General features: G+C 37.7%; 1 protein-coding gene across 1 annotated transcript in view; it reads right to left on the minus strand.

Annotated features, from left to right (window-relative positions):
• Positions 1–20,165, minus strand: part of LOC150083150 (DNA excision repair protein ERCC-6-like) — a 382,705-nt gene that overhangs the window by 39,809 nt on the left and 322,731 nt on the right. The window contains exon 13 of the mRNA XM_090377075.1: positions 15,144–15,742. Within this exon, the coding sequence (XP_090233201.1) occupies positions 15,144–15,742 (599 nt within the window). The remainder of the gene's footprint in view (positions 1–15,143; positions 15,743–20,165) is intronic.

Genomic DNA, 20,165 nt, shown 5'->3' on the forward strand with positions numbered 1-20,165 from the left:
TTGGGTTCAAAATTAGTAAGTTTCAGCCTTAAATCGCCACAGAATTCTATATCTAGCTTATTTCTTTGTTTGTTAAAATGGAATTAACATGGCTGAAACCAGCTTCAACCATGTACAAGCTTGGAAATGCAAGCAAAAAGGGGAGTACCACTTCAGAAAGTTTTGGATATTTTTCTACATTTATATTCGTCCAAAAGTAACTTAAAGTCCTATTTTTAAAAAGCATCTTAGCTTCAAGATCAACTGACAATTCAATAAGCTCATCTTGTAAGTTACATTCGATATTTTCAATATCTTCAGAAAATGGCGTGATAATCCAATCTGGAATGTGCATGTTTTCAAAATCTGCAAAGCGCAATTTAAAATCATCGCTCAAATTTTGAAGATGTTGTGTATATTTCTAAGTCTTCATCTTTTATTTCCAATTGCCGTAGATTCGAAAAGTACTGAAAATCTTTTCGTAACAATGATGATTTAAATAAGGCTAATTTAGCTTGGAAGCCTAAAAGAATCATCCGAGCTTGAATCGTGACATCTTTACCTTGTAGATGGGTCTGTAGGTCATTAAATTTTGAAAATAAGTCCGCCAAGTAGAAAATATGATTCTTATTTCTCTTCAGTTCATCACTCAAAAACAAATTAACATCTGTAAGAAACTCTAGGGTTGAGTCAAACAACTCAACAAATCTTTGTAGACTTGCACCTCTAGACAACCATCTTACGTCAGTATACAAGAGTAATTGGTTTGATAATTCATAATTTTTTTCACAAAGTTTGGCAAACAATGGCAATTTAAGATGAGCTCTAATTTGACTAATAAATTTCATACACACTCTTAGAGTATCATGCAGTTCGTCACTGAGAGTTTCTTCCACTAAATGATTTCGCTGCAACACACAGTGAATAGTACGTACACTTTGAACTTTTTCTTTCAGAAAGGCAGCGAAACCTCGATAATGGCCCACCATTGCAGGTGCACCATCTGTGGCTACTGCTGTTATATTAGTAAATGGAATATCATACTTATTTATATATTCCTCCAATCGCTGAAAAATTGTCAACCCCGATCCATCACTTTCAAGATATTTTGCAAATAAAAATTCGTCAATAATTTGATGTTTGGTTTTACTATAATATCTTACAAAAACCACAAGAATAGAAGAACTACCGAAGGTAGATTCATCAAGTTGGATGGAGAAGCATTTTAACAGAGAGCAAGAATCTTTTTTCATTATGGTTTCAATTACTTCTTTGATTGTGGGTATAACAATGTCCTCTGCAATTGTATATGGTTTTCCTTTTTTTGCTATATTAAAAGAAATATTGTACGAGGCTGTTAATCCTTGTTTATTGTCAGCTTCGGCATGTGCTTTCATAAATGATTTTATAGTTGGTTGATGTGTGTATTTCTCTTTCAGTTCTTTAAAAAAGTCAAGATCTTTATCTTTCTTATTGGGATGGAGTCTTTGAAGATGACTTTCATTTTTGCTGGTTTCATTGCATCGTTACTAAAAGTTTTTTCACAAAGACATACAGGCCTCGTTTCACTTGTTAATGAAGCAATAAACCCAAGTTCCAAATATTCTAACAAATACTGTCTGCATTTCATTTTAGAATCTGAAGCTGCCATTGTGGTTAATGGGGTTGTAACAAAATAATTAAAATTGAAGTCAGTAAGCAAAAGTAATAAGTCTAAATAATATACCTACTCAAGTATTTCTATAGGATGTACAAAACTACCAACCCTGCTCAACTCTTCAACATAGAGAAGTTCAGTTTGTGAATGAATAATGATTGAATTATAATATGTATATTGATAAATTTTAGAACATTAATGCTCACTTGTATGTCGATATGCAAAAATGAGACTGTAATCGAATACGTTTAAGTAAGAGCGGATATCATCTTTTAAGGGCACAAAAGTACACATTGGCACTAATGATATTAAGAGTAGGAGACCAGCAATATTACTTAACAAGTACCGGTCACTGTAGAAAAAAAGCCACGACTTAAGGTTGAATTTGAAAGTGTCTACAATTCTGCCCAGACACGATAGGAGGGAGTATATGATGAGAGCCTTGTCGATTAATTCGGCACTGGAAAGGCTGTGCAAAGCTCAAGGGGTAGAATTTTTTCAGCCTGGTCTGTACTTGTTAACAGGAGAGACTGCTTCTACAGGGATGGGATACACTTAAATAAAAAGGATGCAAGAATATTTGCTGATGCTATCGAGGCAGTGTTAGGTGGGTAGGAAAACTGCCAGCTTGGTGGGGGATAAAAGGACTAATAGATTAACAGTAGCCACTGACAGAGGTGAAAGTGATTCTTGCACTGCTTCTATTGGAATGAGCAGCAGCCTGGAAAACAAGATGCAGGATATTTAAGAGACTGCTGGGAATCATTGCGGTACAAGTAAACACATGAGTAGTGTTAGGGTAGCTAAGAATTGGAACAGGTGCATGTAGACTTGGTGTACACCAATGCTAGGAGTTTGGTAAATAAATTTGATGAATTTGAGCTATTGCTCAAAACATCAAAGGCAGATATTGTTGGAATATTAGAGACGTGGTGTCACACAGATATAAGGAATGCAGAACTGGAATTTGGGGAGTACAATGTGTACAGAAAGGATAGACAGGATAGGAAGGGAGGAGGGGTTATGCTATTAGTTAAGAAACACATAAAATCCAAGGAAGTGAAGCCAGTCGACATCGCTGGACAGTGCAGTGTCGAGTTAGTTTGGTGTGACATAAGCACTGGGAGATCAAAATTGAGAGTAGGAGTGCGCTATAGGCCTAATGACTCTGATGAGTATAATAAGAAACTGTACAGGGAAATAGAGTGGGCCAGTAAATCAGAGTCTTATAATGGGGAATTTTAATTTCCCAGATATTGACTGGAATTTGTGGGTTGGTCACTCACACACTAGCAAGGCTTTTGTGGATTTATTGGATGATTGTTTTCTACATCAGCATGTTCGGGAGGCAACTAGAGGGAGTAATACTCTTGATCTGATTATCAGTAGTGATTTTTCAGGCATTAAGAATCTGCAGATTAAGGAACCACTATGTGGTAGTGGTCACAGTGTGCTGAAGTGGAATTTACTCAGAGGTAACTACCATCAGGGGTAAAGGGAAGGGTTTTTGTTTTCATAAAAGCGACTACAGTGGTCTGAGACAGTATTTAAAATCTATACAGTGGGACCAACTGATGATGTTACCAACAGAAAATTAAAAATGGAAAGCATTCAAAGAATTTATCTTGGAAGCTACTAGGCTTCACATACCAACTAAGAAATATTGTTCAAGGTTCAGGCCTAAATGGATGTCAGATGAACTAATGAGACATATGGCAGAGAAGAAAAATGCATGGGATACATATAAATTAATGGGTGACATGGAAGCCTATGATAGATATAAGCTGGTCTGTAACCAAGTCACAAAGGAGATTAGGCAGGCAAAGGCAGATTATGAGAAATCCTTGGCAAAGGCTGCAAAGAAACACAGAAAAGAGTTCTTTACCAATGAAACTCTAGAAGGAAAGGGATGAATCACATTGGCCCACTGGATATTGATGGTTCAACTGGTGATGATCCTGCTCAGGTGGCTAACAAACTAAATGAGTATTTTGCATATACATTCACACATTAAGAGTTATTCAGGAAGGGGAATGTCAGAGGTGAAGTAAACTCTGGCAGTGAGCTAGATGATTTTGTAATAACTGAGAGGAAAGCGGAGGAGAAATTGTTGAGGATAAACACAAAAAAGGCATCTGACAATGGGGTAGATGGGATCTCTCCAGTTATATTAAAGGAGGCAGCAAAGGAAGTAAGCAAACCCTTAGCCATAATTATGAGAACTTCTTTGGACTCAGAGGAGGTACCCATGGTCTGGGGGATGTGCAAATGTAAACCCAATTCAAAAAGGAGGATCAAAGGCTGACACAAGTAATTATAGACCTGTGAGTTTAACTTCTGTTCCAGGAAAATTAATGGAGGGACTGGTTAAAGAAGCACTGCAGGATCATCTAGACAAGACTTCAGTTATAGCCCGGACACAGCATGGTTTTGTTAAGGGAAAGTAATGCCTGACCAATTTGATTGGATACTATGATGCAGTCACAAAAGAATTGGATGCAAAGAATAACTTTGATATCATATACAGTAAACCCCCACCATTCGCGGTATCTCTCTTCACGGTTTCGCGTATTCACCGTCACTGATTTAATATAAAATGAAACCTAAAAAATGTCAATTTTAAAGCGCAGTGAACATTTTCCTCCATAAAAACACATGGGGGCAGCTAAAATCATCTTTCCCGGTCTAAACAGCACTCAGTGGGTGGGGGGGATAGGGGTGACAAAATCGCGAGCGTGGATGTTTCTCGCTAACCTTGTTCAGTATATGCTACGTGCTTATCATTGAAGGTTTCGTCATTTGCTTTTAATTTATATGCTTATAAATTGAATAAATTTATAAATTGATATGCTTACAAAAGAGAAAAATCCACCATTTTGCAGTGTGTTAGTGAAAACAGACTTTTTCGAGAGTGTTAACGGAAGAAAGTGACTTCATTGTGGACAAGTTCTGTTCTAACCTCTACAAAAATATGGCTATGAATAACAAGGGAATTGTGAAAAGATCAAAGAACGTGATGACATTAGCGAGTAAAATTCAGTTATTAGACAAAATTTCTAATGGTGAAAGTGTCTCGTCAGTCGCAAAACATTATAAAATCAATAAGTCAACGGTACGATCAATCAAGAAATCGGGAAAAAAAATCCACCATAGTGTTAGTGAAAACGCGCTAATTGCTTCAAAAACTTGCTCTATAACGTGTGATGCTAAATTAGAAAAATGGAAAAAAATCTTTAAATCTGTGATAGAAGACCGAACTGAAAAAAAATTCCGTTAAATTCACTCATCATTCGTGAAAAGGCAAAACACCTTTATCAACACTTTAGTGAAACTGGTGATAGCACTGGCAGGATAAGTTTTTTAGCTATAACAAAGGCGCTGGATTGAAAGATTTGTTTGAAATTTCTAATAAATATTACATTTAATATTAAATTGTTTCTTATTTTCATTTCAATGCCTTATGCTTGCATTTCGCTATGTACTGTCTATGTATATAGTCGTATTATGAAGGTACATATAATACCTACATAGACAAAATTTTAGACTAGTTTTTCTTATATATTTCATACTTAGAAACGGAACCCCTTTATTACTATGGGAGCCATAACTCAGAATTCGCATTTTCGGTATCCACGGCTGTTATTGTTATTTGGTTTTTTTTAAGAACCATTACCAACTAAGGCCATATTGCTCCGGGATATGCGGTGGTCATTCCCTGACCTTTCCGCATCCTCCGTATTTGGTGGTGACGGGCTCGAATCCCGGTCTAATCAAGAAGCGTGTGCTATGCACTGCTGCTCCTTCACACTTGGCTACGGAGGTGCCTAGTATTCGCGGCATTTTTCAGGAATGTAACCCACGCGAATAGCGGCAGTTTACTGTATTTGGATCTTAGAAAGGCTTTTGACACTGTTGCACATGGAAGACTGCTGCTATGGATAAAGTGATAGTTGAGGGGGAGAAGACAGAGAGTGATAATTAGCGTTAGTAGAGGCATACGATGCAAGAAAGCAAGCTTATGCAGCATCAGCCAAAAGAAAAAAAAAAAAAAAAAAATTCCACTTCACCCTCCGTTCATTCAAAATACCTGTGCAGCTGATTCTTATTTGCAGATTCTTAATGCATGAAGAATCACTACTGATAATCAAATCAAGTATATTACTCCCTCTAGTTGTCTCCCGAACATGCTGATGTAGAAAACAATCATCCAATAAAGCCACAAAAGCCGTGCTAGTGTGTGAGTGACCAACCCACAAATTCCAGTCAATATCTGGGAAATTAAAATCTCCCATTATAAGACTCTCTGATTTACTGGCCCACTCTATTTCCCTGTACATTTTCTCATTATTATACTCATCAGAGTCATTAGGCCTATAGCACACTCCTACTCTCAATTTTGATCTCCCAATGCTTATGTTACACCAAACTGACTCGACACAGCACTGTCCAGCGATGTCGACTGGCTTCACTTCTTTGGATTTTGTGTTTCTTAACTAATAACATAACCTCTCCTCCCTTCCTATCCTGTCTATCCTTTCTGTAGACGTTGTACTCTTCAAATTCCAGTTCTGCATTCCTTATAATATCTGTGTGACACCACGTCTCTGATATCCCAACAATATCCTCCTTTGATGCGTTGAGAAATACCTCAAATTCATTTACCAAACACCTAGCATAGGTGTACACGCAAGTATACATGCACCTGTTCCTAATCAATGGACACTGCTCATCGTGGACTAATGTTATTAGTGGAGTCCCTCAGGGTTCAGTGTTGGGTCCATTGTTGGTTTCTGTATTTATAAATGATGATGATGGTATATCAAGCTTAATGTCCAAGTTTGCAGACTATACAAAGGTTGGCATTGTTGTTAAGGACACTACTGACAGTATGCTGCTGCAACAGGATCTGGAAATGTTGAGCAGATGGGCTGAGAGGTGGCAAATGAAGTTTAATATTCACAAATGTAAAGTACTACATATGGGAAACAGTAACCCCAGAGTAACGTATCAACTCTGTGGTACTACACTGACAATGGTAGAGAATGAAAAGGACCTGGGGGTAATTGTGCAAGCAGATATGAAGTTTTCTTAGCAGTGCAGACAGGTGCAAGAGTAGCTCATGGTGTCTTGTCAATGATATACAGGAATGTTTCTAGCAGGGATGAGGTGATTATCCCCTTGTATAAGGCAATGGTCACGCCACACCATTGCTGTGGCGTGACCATTGCCGTGTGGCGTGATCAGTACTGTATACAGGTCTGGAGGCCTCATTTCAAGAACAGTGTCTGGAGACTAGGCACTGGCGAGGTGATATGATAGAGTTGTATAAAACCTCTATCAGATCACCTCGCCGGTGACTAGTCTCCAGGCACTTTAATTTCCAAAATTTAAGCTTTTCTTCATATGAGCAACACTTTGTTCCATTCCTTGAATGGTTTGAGCATGCTCAATACTGATGGGATTCTTCCTTTTGCTCAGAATAATCACCTGAGAGGGCATAAATTCAAACTGAGGAAAGACAGATGCAGGATAGATATGTGGAAATTTGCCTTTAGGCAGCGGATAGTTGGTTGGTGAGAACAGACTTCTATCCCTTGTTGTGGAAGTTGATAGCCTAAATAAATTTAAGGCTCAGTTGGACAGGTATTTCGAATGAACGGAGGGGTGAAATGGGAGTGTTTTTTTTTTTTTTTTGGCTGATGCTGCATAAGCTTGCTTTCTTGCATTATATGCCTCTACTAATGCTAATGTATAAGTAAATAAGCAACCGTGCACGTGTTGCAATCTTGCTCCTGCTGCACCGGCCGGACGGGAACCACTGACATCTGTTTATTGGTAAATTCTTCATTTTGCCTCTTACTATTTTCAGGACCTTGCTCCATCTTACAGGTCCTATTCATGTCACTGTTCCCACAATTGACTGTTAATTGCGTTGTCATTCAGGATGGAGAACAGGGGGCTAAAAAAGTTTAAACTTTTTTAGATCCCTAAATTTAACTCTAAAGTCAAGCTACAGGACCAAAAGAGATAACCGGTCCATATTTATTAAGCAGTTTAGACCTTCAAAAATCTAATTTTATGTCAATCCACGTAATGGTTTCCTTGTTGCCAGGGGTATGGAGTTTGAAGACAGAAGTCTTGAGCGCTCATTGTTGAGACCGTACGGTCTGAACACTATGGTTCTGACAGTAGGGAAGATGTCCCACATGTTTTGCAAAATTGATATCGCCTTCCCCAAGAGTTATTAGCGAGTTGGACTAGGAGAGTTGGTTGGAAAAGAAGCTTCCTATATCTAAACTACAAGATAATGTATGACAAATCAGCGACAGGGCACATGGGCTTTCCTGGCTGCCTGTTTACACTACTGAGAAAACTTCATATTTGCCCATATTAAAATTAGCATTAGTAGAGGCATACGACGCAAGAAAGTTAGCTTATGCTGTATCACCCAAAAAAACCCTCCCATTTCACCACTCCATTTATTCCAAATGCCTGTCCGGCTCAGCCTTAAATTTATTTAGGCTATTAGCTTCCACAACACAAGATGGAAGGCTGTTCCACCAATCAACTACCTGCTAGCTAAAGGCAAATTTCCACACCTCTATTCTACAACTATCTTTCCTCAATTTTAAACTGTGCCCGAGGAAGAATCTCATCAGCATTCAGCTTGCTCAACCCATTCAAGGCCTTATACACCTCAATCAGCTCAACTCACAGGTACCTACTCTCCAGGCACTGCAATTTGCAGATCTTAAGCCTTTCTTGGTAAGAGCACCCCTTTGTTCCCCTCACCAATCTAGTTGCTTTTCTTTGTACTCGTTGTTGTTGTTATTTGGTTTTTAGGAGCATTAGCAACTAAGAACATATTTCTCGGGGATATGCGGTGGTCATTCCTTGACCTTTCCGGAACCTCCGTATTTGGTGGTCACGGGCTCGAACCCCGGTATAATCAAGAAGCGTATGATACGCAATGCTGCCCCTGCCCATGTGCCTATGGAGGCGCCTCTTTGTACTCGTTCTAGCAAGACTTGCTGTGTCTTAACTATTACTATAGTCTTGTTTAGATGATCCTGCAATGCTTCTTTAACCAGTGATTTCATTATTTTTCACAGAAAACAAGTTAAACTAACATGTCTGTAGCTACTGTGTCACCTTTTGACCCCCCACATCTAGAGTACTTGTGTACACCTGTACACAAGTACTCTAGATGTAGCCTGACCATTGCCTTGTATACTGGGATAATCACCTCCCTGTCCCTGCTAGCAAAATTCCTATACAAAATTTGTATATCATTGACAAGGCTCCATGACGTATCCTGGCAGCCCGTCTGCATTGCTCAACGAACTTTATATTTGACTGTGTTGTTGTTGTTGTTTGTTATTTGGTTTTTAGGAGCATTAGCAACTAAGGCCATATTGCTCTGGGATATGCGATGGTCATTCCCTGACCTTTCCGCATCCTCCGTATTTGGTGGTGACAGGCTCGAACCCCGTTCTAATTAAGAAGCGTGTGCTACGCACTACTGCTCCTTCCCACCTGGCTATGGAGGTGCATGTATATTTGACTGGACAATTACCCCCAGGTCTTTTTCACTTTCCACCTCCCTAAGTTGGTACATTTCTCTTTGGTTATTGCTACACATATGCAGTATATTTTGCATTTGCCAATGTTAAACTTCTCAGCCCATTTTCCCAACTTATCTAGATCCAACTTATATTGGCATACTGTCTTTAACAACCCTGCCAACCTTTGTATCATCTGCAAACTTGGATATTAAACCTGATATACCTTCAGCAATATCATTGATAAATATACAAAACAACAATGGGCTCAACACCAAACCCTGGGGAACTCTATTAATAACAATTGTTCATGAAGAGCAGTGTCCATTGATTACCACTCTCTGTCGTCTCCCACTCAACCATCCCTTTATCCATTGTAGCAACTTACCCTTAATGCTATACCTCTCCAATTTGTACAGCAGTCTTCCATGTGCAACAGTATCAAAAGCTTTCCTGAAATCCAAGCACATGATATCAAAATTATTTTTGGCATTCAGTTCCTTTGTGACCACATCATAGTATCCAATCAAATTGGTCAGACAAGACCTCCCTTTAAAAAACCCATGCTGTGTCTTAACTATTACTACAGTCTTGTTTAGATGATCCTGCAATGCTTCTTTAACCAATGATTCCATTATTTTTCACAGAACACAAGTTAAACTAACATGTTTGTAGTTACTTGTGTCATCTTTTGTGCCCCCTTTGTGAATTGCTGATACATTTACACACCTCCAGTCCATGGGAACCTCCTCTGAGTCCAAGGAAGCTCTCATAATTATGGCTAAGGGTTTGCTTACTTCCTCTGCTGTATCCTTTAATATAACTAGGTAGATCCCTTCCACCCCAGGTGCCTTCCTTATGTTTAACTTCAACAATTTCTCCTCCAATTTTCTCTCAGTTATTACAAAGTCACTTAGCTTCCTGTTAGCATTTGATAAACTTCTGGTACTCCCTTCATTGAATGACTCCTCATGTGTAAATGTAGATGCAAAATACTCCTTCAGTTTATCAGCTACCTGAGCATTGATGATCATGATTCATCCCTTTCCTTCTAGAGTTTACATAAGTAAAGAACTCTTTGCTGTTTTTCTTTGCATCCTTTGCCAAAGATTTCTCATAATCTGCCTTCGCCTGTTTAACCTCCTTTGTGACGATTACAGTCTAATTTATACCTGCCATAGGCTTCCGTGTCACTTGATACTTTATATGCATCCCGTACATTCTTCTTCTCTGTCAAGAGCCTCATTAATTCGTCTGACATCCATTTAGGCCTAAACCTTGAACAGTATTTCTTAGTTGGAATGAAAAGCCTAGTAGCCTTCAAAATTAAGTCCCTGTAGGCTTTCCATTTAGAATTCAATGTTGGTAACATCATCAGTTGATCCCACTGTACAGAATTAAAAAACTGTCTGAGACCTCTGTAATAATCTATACGAAAACAGAAGCCCTTCCCTTTAGCCTTGATCTTAGTTATATCTTTAAGTAATTCCCACATCAGTACACTGTGATCACTGTCACCCAGTGGTTCCTTTATCTTCAAATTCTTAATGCATGAATAATCACTGCTGATAATCAGATCAAGAGTAGTACTCCCTCTGGTTGCCTCTTGAACATGTTGCTGTAGAAAACAGTCATCCAATAAATCACAAAAGTGCAACCACAAGTTCTAGTCAATATCTGGAAAGTTAAAATCCTCCATTATAAGACATTCCGATTTACTGACCCACTCTATTTCTCTGCACAATTGCTCATTATACCCATCAGATTCATTAGGCCTATAACACACACCCAGCCTCATTTTTCCTTTCCCAGTGGTTATTTCACACCAAAACAGACTCAACACTGCATTGTCCACCAACATCAATTGGATGCACTTCCTTAGATTTTGTTTCTTAACTAACAGCATAACCCCTCCTCCCTTCCTGTACACATTGTACTCCCCAAATTCCAATTCTGCACTGCTTATATCCGTGTGACACCATGTCTCTGAGATCCCGACAATATCTGCATTTGATGTCTTCACTAGCACTTCAAGCTCATCAAATTTATTAACTATACTCCTAGCATTGGTGTACATGCAAGTATACATGCACCTGTTCCTACTCTTAGCTACCTTAACACAGCCCATGTATTTACTTGTTCCATTATGACTTCCAGCAGTCCTGGTAATCTCAATTACCTTGCTTTCTAGGCTGCTGCTCATTCTAATAGAAGCAGTGCAAGAATCACTTTTGCCTCTGCCTGCAGGCACTTTTAACCTTTTAGTCCGTATATCCCCCCCCCCCAAGCTAGCAGTTTTCCCATCCACCTAACACTGCCTCGATAGCATCAGCAAATATTCTTGCACCCTTTATATTTAAGTGTACCCCCATCCCTGTAGAAGCATTCTCTCCTGTCAACAAGCACACACCAGGCCAAAAAAAATTCTATCCCTTAAGCCTTGCACAATCTCTCGAGGGCCGAATTGATCGAAAAGTCTCTCATCATATACTCCCTCCTATCATGTCTGGGCAGAAATGCAGACACTTTCACATTTAACCCTAACTTGCGACTTTTTTTCAACACTGACCTGTACTTGTTGAGTAAATCTGCAGATCTCTCACTCTTAATGTTATTAATTCCAAAGTGTACAACAACATCACCTTTTGTGATCTTAAATGATGATATCTGCTCTACAACGTTGTCAACTTTTGCCCCTGGCAGACATTCTCAGATCTCTTTCTAGTTCACCTTCAACCAGAGTGGCATGCACTAAGCTATTCACCCCCCAGGATCCAAATCAGGGGGGTGCATTACTAGACAGGTCATGATACTTGAGTCACTGACTGAAGGCTCCTGGAGCTCTCAGTTACATTTGTTTCTAGGGCAAGCTCTCGTTTCTTCAGCAACTCAAATTCTTCTCATTTTGCACAAAGTACTAATTTGAGATCAGTATGCTCCTTACGTTGGGTGCGTAAGGAGTCTAGGTTTGTCCATCAGACCAAGACTAGAATACATGCCATGGGCTATACAAATGATGAACTCATGACTCACACCAGAAATGCCACAGGCATTTCTGTCTGGGTCACGATATCCTCGGACTTTGTTTGTAAATGGATGTTACAGCAACCATTATTAAGGTAAAATCTGAACTTTAGAAAGATTACAAAATTTAAATTTACAATAATTACAGAATTTACATTACCAAAATACTACAGAAATGAAACTGTTGACAAAAACTTTTAGAGAAGTTAAATTTAAGCACCAAAAGAAAGTTATGAAGTTCCTGCCAAAATATCAATAACAAAGGCTATCTGAACATTAAGATGAAGCTTTTCGAATACTTTAGAAAATTTAAATTTACAATAAATTACAGGATTTAAATTAACAAACTATTATAGAAATTAAACTGTTAATAAAACTTTCACCACTAGTGAAGTTAAATTTAAGCTACCGAATGGAAGTTACTAAGTTCCTCCAGAAATATTGATAACGAATGCCTTCTGAATATCAGCAGTAGCTTTATAAATACCTAACTAAATATAAAAATAAACTAACCTACATGACTATATGGAATCAAACTATATATTAATTAAATAAAATAACCCTCAAATTTATTCCAAAAACTAATCTACTATGAAATTCCAAAATGCACAGCCACCATATACAATCAAGTGCAGCAGTCTACTGTATGTGTGCACTGGTTAATATCTAACCAATGAACTCAGCTGGAGTACTGTGCCCTCCTTTTCTAATAGTTATTTTATTGATGACCCTGTGGTCTTTCGTTTCCTGTTTTATTTCTTCCTCAGTTACAGGGAAGAGATCCCACTCACTGATTATTCCTCTTGATGCATTAGATGGTATGAGCAGTTAACCTTACTGGTATCCCTCCAGAGCTCAAACAATTGGTGCTTGAACCAGCAAGTCTTCAGACTTCAAACATTTCAGTGTTTCTGGTACCTCAGCTACATTCACAAAGCACTTGTGTATCAGGAAAAGTGACAGATTTCCTTTAGCTTTTTCATCACTATAGGGGAAAATTAAAAATACTGGTGCCACCAGTTTGGCACGCATCTCTACTAAGTCTTTTTCTCATGTTAGTACCGACTTCTCATCTCTTATTCATGCCAATTGTGTTCACAGATTCAGCTACTGCAATTTTTTCAGATGTTCTTTCTCATTTTAGCCAGAGGAGTAACTTTTCTTTCTCTATTTATAAGGAAACTTCTTAAATGCTAAGCAGCACAAAAAAACAGATAGCGTTTAAGGACCTTCAAAACTCAGAAAAAGAAAGTATTTATAAATGGCATGTGAGATAATTAGTAGAGAAATTGCTTGTATTATCATCTCTTATTCGTGTAGACTGTGTCCATAGATTCTACTACTGCAGATTTTTGTCAGACACTGTTGCTCCTTTTAGCGCGGGAAGTAACTTTTCTTTGTGTTAATAAGGAAACTCCTTAAATGATAAGTGGCACAATAAACAGATATAGATTTAAGGACTTTCAAAACTCTGAAATAAAAACTAGAGAAATTGCTTGTATTATTACTATACTTGGAGTCTCAGTTGTAGGTGAAGAAAAGACTAAGAGTATTAGATGTGTGAGAGTATTAGAGGCTAACAACATTGTCTGGAAGTATAGTAGGTCAATTAAAATGTTGTGTAAAGTGATCAGCAATAACAAAAAAGTGTCAACATCTCTACTGGCTGAGTCTGTGCATCTAGAAAATTTAAGTCATCTGGCGGTACATACAGACATTAAAATCACCAAGAAAAATTACTTCACCGTTAGAAAAGTAAGACTAGAGAAAGTTAGAAAGTTCAGTTTCAAAGAAAGCAAGAAAGTCAAAATGTTGAGTGATTTATAGAAATGAGAGAACAATAGAAGTGACAGAAGAATTTGAGAGATAAAGAGATTTCAACCCAGAAGGGATCAAAAAGAGGAGTTCTAGTTTAGTTTTAGTATTATAATTGCTGGAGAGGCCTTCATCCTGCAATGGATTGAAAATGGCTGATGATGATGGCTAAATGATGCAAGGAAGAATACTTTTTCTGCATCTGGGAAAAAAACCAACTTATATTTCTACTACTATCACTGATACCTTCCTCATACCAGAAAGTGGCTATTCAATCCCTCCTTAGATTACCACTTTACATTACCAGTATTTGCAATCTATATCTTTGGAATCCCTTTGTAAGCATTCCCATGGGAACCATACCACTTTTGATTGCCTTTCTTTGGACCCTTTCAAGAAGTGTTATAGCTTTTTTTTTTTTAAATACTATCCACAATTACACATAATGCTCTAAGCATGCTCATCTCACCAATGTTCATATGGACATGCAAAGATTTAATGAAAAATGAAGAGGTGCTTCACTGACATATAATATTTAGTCTCTTTCAATAATTTACACATTGATTGGATGATTCAGTCACAGTTCATGAAATTGCTGCATGAAAACATCATGCAGCATATGTAGCAGAAGAGCAGGTTTTCATAGATTATTTGCAGACTACCTTAACCTTTGCACAATGTCATATTTGATGATTAAACAAAATCAACTTCTTATGCTATTTGAAGGTGTGGTCCTTGGTGTTGCCTTTGGCACCAGCACCACAGGTTGTTGAGATCTGATATTTTTTTGTGGCCATCAACCAATTTTCTCTCTGATGAGGCTTTTGAGCATGCTGACAAACAAATTTTTGATTCTTTGTACACTGGGACAGTGGAAAAACCCAAGTTATGTAAAATTTGCCTTCTTGAAGTGAGAAGATTGGCTTTCCCCATATAAAAGTATACAGAATGACCTTTTAATTTGAAAACATTGAAAATCACTAAGTCACCTTATCTATTACTAGCTCCAAATTCAGATATGGACTTTAATACTAAGTTTGTTTTTCTACATAAGTTTCATTATCTTAATAACAATAATAATAATAATAATAATAAACTGAACTTACTTTTTCTTCTTTTTACTCTCTTATGGCTTGAGTGTTTATAAGATTTCTTTTTCTTTTTGCTGCTTTCCTTTTTAGAACTGTTTAAAAGATGTTGATTAGTTCTTTGCTCAACAGAATGTTTTCCAGAAGACCTTGTCACACTATTTGTGAAGTATTGAATGGATTGTGTGGAAGCGATTTTCTGATCAGATCCAATATGTTCAACATTACAAGACAAGGTCTTTCTTGCTGGATCATCATACTCTGCAATAACACTGCTATCCTGGTTTTGTTGCAATCGTTTTAAACCAATATGACTGTTATTTGGCATGCTTAACTTTTGGCTTAATTTTCTAGCCAATTCCTTCATTTTCTTTAGCTTATCTGGGGTGAAAGTACATTCTGAAGTCTTTTCATTATTTTTAATTGTTTTTAATGATCTTTTTCGAGAAGTAAGCTTTATTTCTGATCCTGTTCCAGCAAAAATTGCACTTGTTTCAGTACCCTGAGTTCCTGTATCCCCTAGGGTAAAAAGTTCATGTATATCATTTGTTTTGAAAAAACGCCTTTGTCGAGGATCTTTTAAAACACGGTTGGTTAAAAACTGCTTAAATATTTGTCTGAAAAGAAAGTAAATTATATGTTCTAAATAACAGTACATTAAAAGTCTATATCTTTACTTCAGTAAAAATAAAAAAACAGAATCCTTTAATTTCAGTGAAAACAATTAACTTTTCAAAACAGGCTCTTTTGATGCACTATTAGAAATTGCATATCATATATTAAAAAACATGCTATAAATAACAGTTTCTTGTTATTGGCAAAAGAGTAGGAAAAATAAGAAAGAAATAAAAATTAAAAATACAGACTTTCTGATCTCTCCTGTGTGGAATATTTGTTAAGTTTCAGTATTGAAGTCCAGCATTGAAGGAATTATTTCATGTTAACTTGACAGTATTTTTCAATATAGTCTTCTTATAACACAATTTTCCAGTGATGCTCCAGATTCAAAATTGCAGTTTTGAAGTCACTTTCATAGGAAAAAAGAAGTGTGCAGCTGCTATCACCTCTTCATTTGACTGAAATTTCCTTCCCAGACAAATTAGTTTTTAGTTTTGAGAATTGCAGGAAATCAGATGGTGCTAGATATGGTGAGTATGGTAAGTGGGGCAGCAATTAAAAGGCGAGTTTGAAGTTTTGAACTGAAGATGTTTCTGATCAACTATGAAAAGATGAAAAACCCATCCAAACAGAAACCTTCATCACACCTAACTTATTTGATAGAATATTCAAACCTGTTCAATTGAAATGCAAATAATCTCTACTATTTCTCTAACAGTTACTTTCCCATCCCATCATCATGTCACAAACTTTGCTGAGGTATTCTGGAACAGTTGCTGTCGACTGATGTATATTGTGCTGTTTATCTTTGATGCTAGTTCTGCCACCCAATTTTTGACAGTTGCATATGATGGGGCAGTTACTCACCCATCACCATGTCATGAACTTTGCTGAAGTTTTCTGGAGCAGTTGCTACTGACTGATGTACATTGTGCTGTTGATCTTTGATGCCAATTCTACCACCTAATCTTTGACAGTTGCATATGATGAGGCAGATTCTCTTAATATATTTATCATGTCTTCATGATAAATATATTAGGAAAATATATTTTGCTCGATAACCCCACTGTAAAGTTATTTTATTATGGCTTGATGTTCAATATTTTCCATTTATAAAAGCTCAAACTGCAATGACCTGGAAAATAAATGACCTGTTATAGAACACTGTCCATTCACGGGTGAAAAGTAATGGTTGAATGGGATGGGCTGGAAGGTTTTAATTTTTGGTGCATAATTGAGGGACAGCATTTTCCTGCTGTCCCTCAAACTCTGGAGGGGGGATGTTCTAAATGCCCCTAGAGCAGTGCAAATGACACTAGGTTGAATGGTATTGTCTGGTCAGCACACTTTTTCTAGCTTAGTCCCAGACAGTGGCACCATAACCTAGATGAAATCTGATAAGAAGCACTAAGGGCACTTGACATTCTCTCATATATGCTAAGCTGTGCTTGCTATTTGAGTCTAAAACGCATATGAAACTGATATTCAGGTGACACAAGTCAAGTAGACCTAATTTCAGCGAAGTCTGGTCAGTCAGTCTGTAACAGCCAAATCCTCTGCTTGCACCTTCACAATGATGGGACTGTTAGTAAACCTGGGTAAAAAACCCCATGTGCAAGTCCTGAAATACGGCACACTGCAGGTGACTACCCAGGAGTGAACCAACGTAAGCAGGGGTCAAGGTGTGGTGCACACACCACATGGAGGAATGCTACCCATCGGTGTTACCAGGAAATACTAGGTAGTAGATAATTCTCATCAACCGATGCAATACCCCCACTTTGCTTATTAGCATTAGTAGAGGCATATGATGCAAGAAAGCACTTATTGGAGGCTTGAAGTGATGAAACCCATGTTTAGTCTCAAAGCAAAGCTTCAACGAATCCCCATCTTTTCTATCATGCAGTATAATTGATGTCTTTTGAGGTTATGATGGACATCATGGCAAGATCCAATTTTCCTTACATTTCACTGTTACAGTTCTAGCCGCTAGATACTCCACTGGACCGAACCTATCGGTAACTCTCTAGGAGGCTTCTGGATTAGCTAGTCCTAGCCCGAGTAGTGTGTATGGGAAGGGCATTGTCAAGGCCACATTACATCAAGGAGCTGGGTATATTCTTACCATGTGTACGCCATATCCAACAATTTCATTACTTCATACAGCATGTCCCCCCCTCCCCAACCTTTTCTTACTATTGAATGCACCATGAATTCTCAAACTAATAGAGCAAACTTATTTGCAAAAAGGTCTTAACCCCCCCCACCCAAAACACTGCCTTGTTCATTTTAAAAATATACATGGTCTCTGATCTAATCTCAATGATGTCCATTTCCACTTACAGTCTGCCAAACCCCATATACTTTTTCTGATAGAATCCCAGTTATAGATTGATTTCACCACTGCTCATCACATTTCTCTGAATTATTTGCTACATGATTCCTTTTGCATCAAAGGTGGTACTTATGTATATGTCTGTTCTGATATTCCGTCAGAGATTTCGTAATTTCGAATCTCCTCTTTTCAATCTTCTCTGGCTTAAAATCTCTGTGCCACAATCTGTCAAATTCATCTTTTGCCTCTATTGTTCTCTCAACTGCACTAATCACTTGGAACTGTTTGACTTCCTCTCTTTGAAACTTGACTTTCCCCAGTCCAACTTTCCTAACAGAAAGAAAATTTTCCTTGGTGATTTTATTGTTCAGAACTCCAGCTGGCTTCTGTTTTCTAGTCACACAGACCCAGCTGGTTGAGATACTGAGGCTTTTGCAATTACTAATGATTGCACACAGATTGTTTATTTATCTGCCAGAATACCAGAAAATCCTAACCACACAGCCAACATCCTTAATATATTTCTCACAAACAACCAGTGGCATAACTATAGCAAATTACCCCAATGAAAATGCAGGTCAATGGCCCTGACCCCTCCCTGTTTCAATAACCCAACCCCAAAAAGTAAAAAAAAAAAAAAAAAAAGCTGAACCCATTATTTATGAAAAATGTCAGACATATTCTGACTTTTTCTGAACAAAGAAAGAAAATACTGGGAGGATGGCAATTCTACCAACAACTGTATCCTTACCTTTTATTTTATTATTATTATTTTTTTTTTATTAATGGGTATTAATGAAGAATAAAATATTGAAATTGGTATACTAATAATAATAGCATATTTAATAAAAATTACAACACTAATACAAAGCACTAAATGCTTTTAAATGTAAGGGTATGCATTTAAACACAAAAGCAAATGAAGTACAAAAAAAAATAGATTTAAATAACAAGTATGCAAATTGAATAAATTTTATTAACACAATACATAACACAAAACAACTTACCACATATTCCAACATATAAGTTGACTTCAATTTTTTTGCTTTGAAAATTTGTGTTTATAACTTTTCAATGAGCATCATATTAGTGAAATCAATTAGCTGAGACACATCCATACCCATAATTGGAGCAATATGCATTAAGGGCAAAATGCTGCTATGGATAAATGGATGGTTAAGTGGGAGAAGACAGAGTGGTAATTAATGGACACTGCTCTTCGTGGATTAATGTTGTTATTATTATTATTTTATTTTTTTTGTAGTTGTTGGCGCATCGGCTTCTGTGGCCATAATGCACCTCCCAAGGTTTTTGCAGTACTTAGATTCAAGCCTGAGGCGGGATTCGAACCCACGACCTTTGGGTTGCCAGGCAGGCACTTTACCCACCCGGCTAGCCCGGTCGGCTTAATGTTATTAGTGGAGTCCCCCAGAGTTCAGTGTTGGGTCCATTGTTGTTTTCTGTATTTATTAATCATATTGATGAAGGTATATCAGGCTTAATGTCTAAGTTTGGGAAAGTTGGCAGGATTGTAATGACAATACACTACTGCAACAGGATCTAGACACATTGAGCAGATGGGCTGAGATATATCAGGTATATCAGGCTTAATGTCTAAGTTTGCAGAAGATACGAAAGTTGGCAGGATTGTTAATGACAATACACTACTGCAACAGGATCTAGACACATTGAGCAGATGGGCTGAGAGGTGGCAACTGAAGTTTAACATTGATAAATATAGAGTACTGCATATGGGTAGAAGTAACCCCAGAGTAACATATCAACCATGTGGTACTACTCAGGGTGGTAGAGAATGAAAAGGACCTGGGGGTAATTGTGCAGTCAGATATGAAGTTTTCTGAGCAGTGCAGACAGTCTGCAAGAGTAGCTCATGGTGTCTTGTCAATGATATTCAGAAATTTTTCTAGCAGGGATAAGGTCAGGCAATGGTCAGGCCACACCTTGAGTACTGGAGGCCTCATTTTAGGAAGGGTGTAGAGCTACTGGAACGAGTACAGAGAAGGGCAACAAGATTAGTGGATGGAACAAAGAGTTGATCTTACGAAAAAAGGCTTAAGATTTGCAAA

The sequence above is a fragment of the Mastigoproctus giganteus genome, chromosome 7 (assembly GCF_048544385.1).
Source record: "Mastigoproctus giganteus isolate SK-2022 chromosome 7, ASM4854438v1, whole genome shotgun sequence".
Classification (NCBI taxonomy): Eukaryota; Metazoa; Arthropoda; class Arachnida; order Uropygi; family Thelyphonidae; genus Mastigoproctus; species Mastigoproctus giganteus.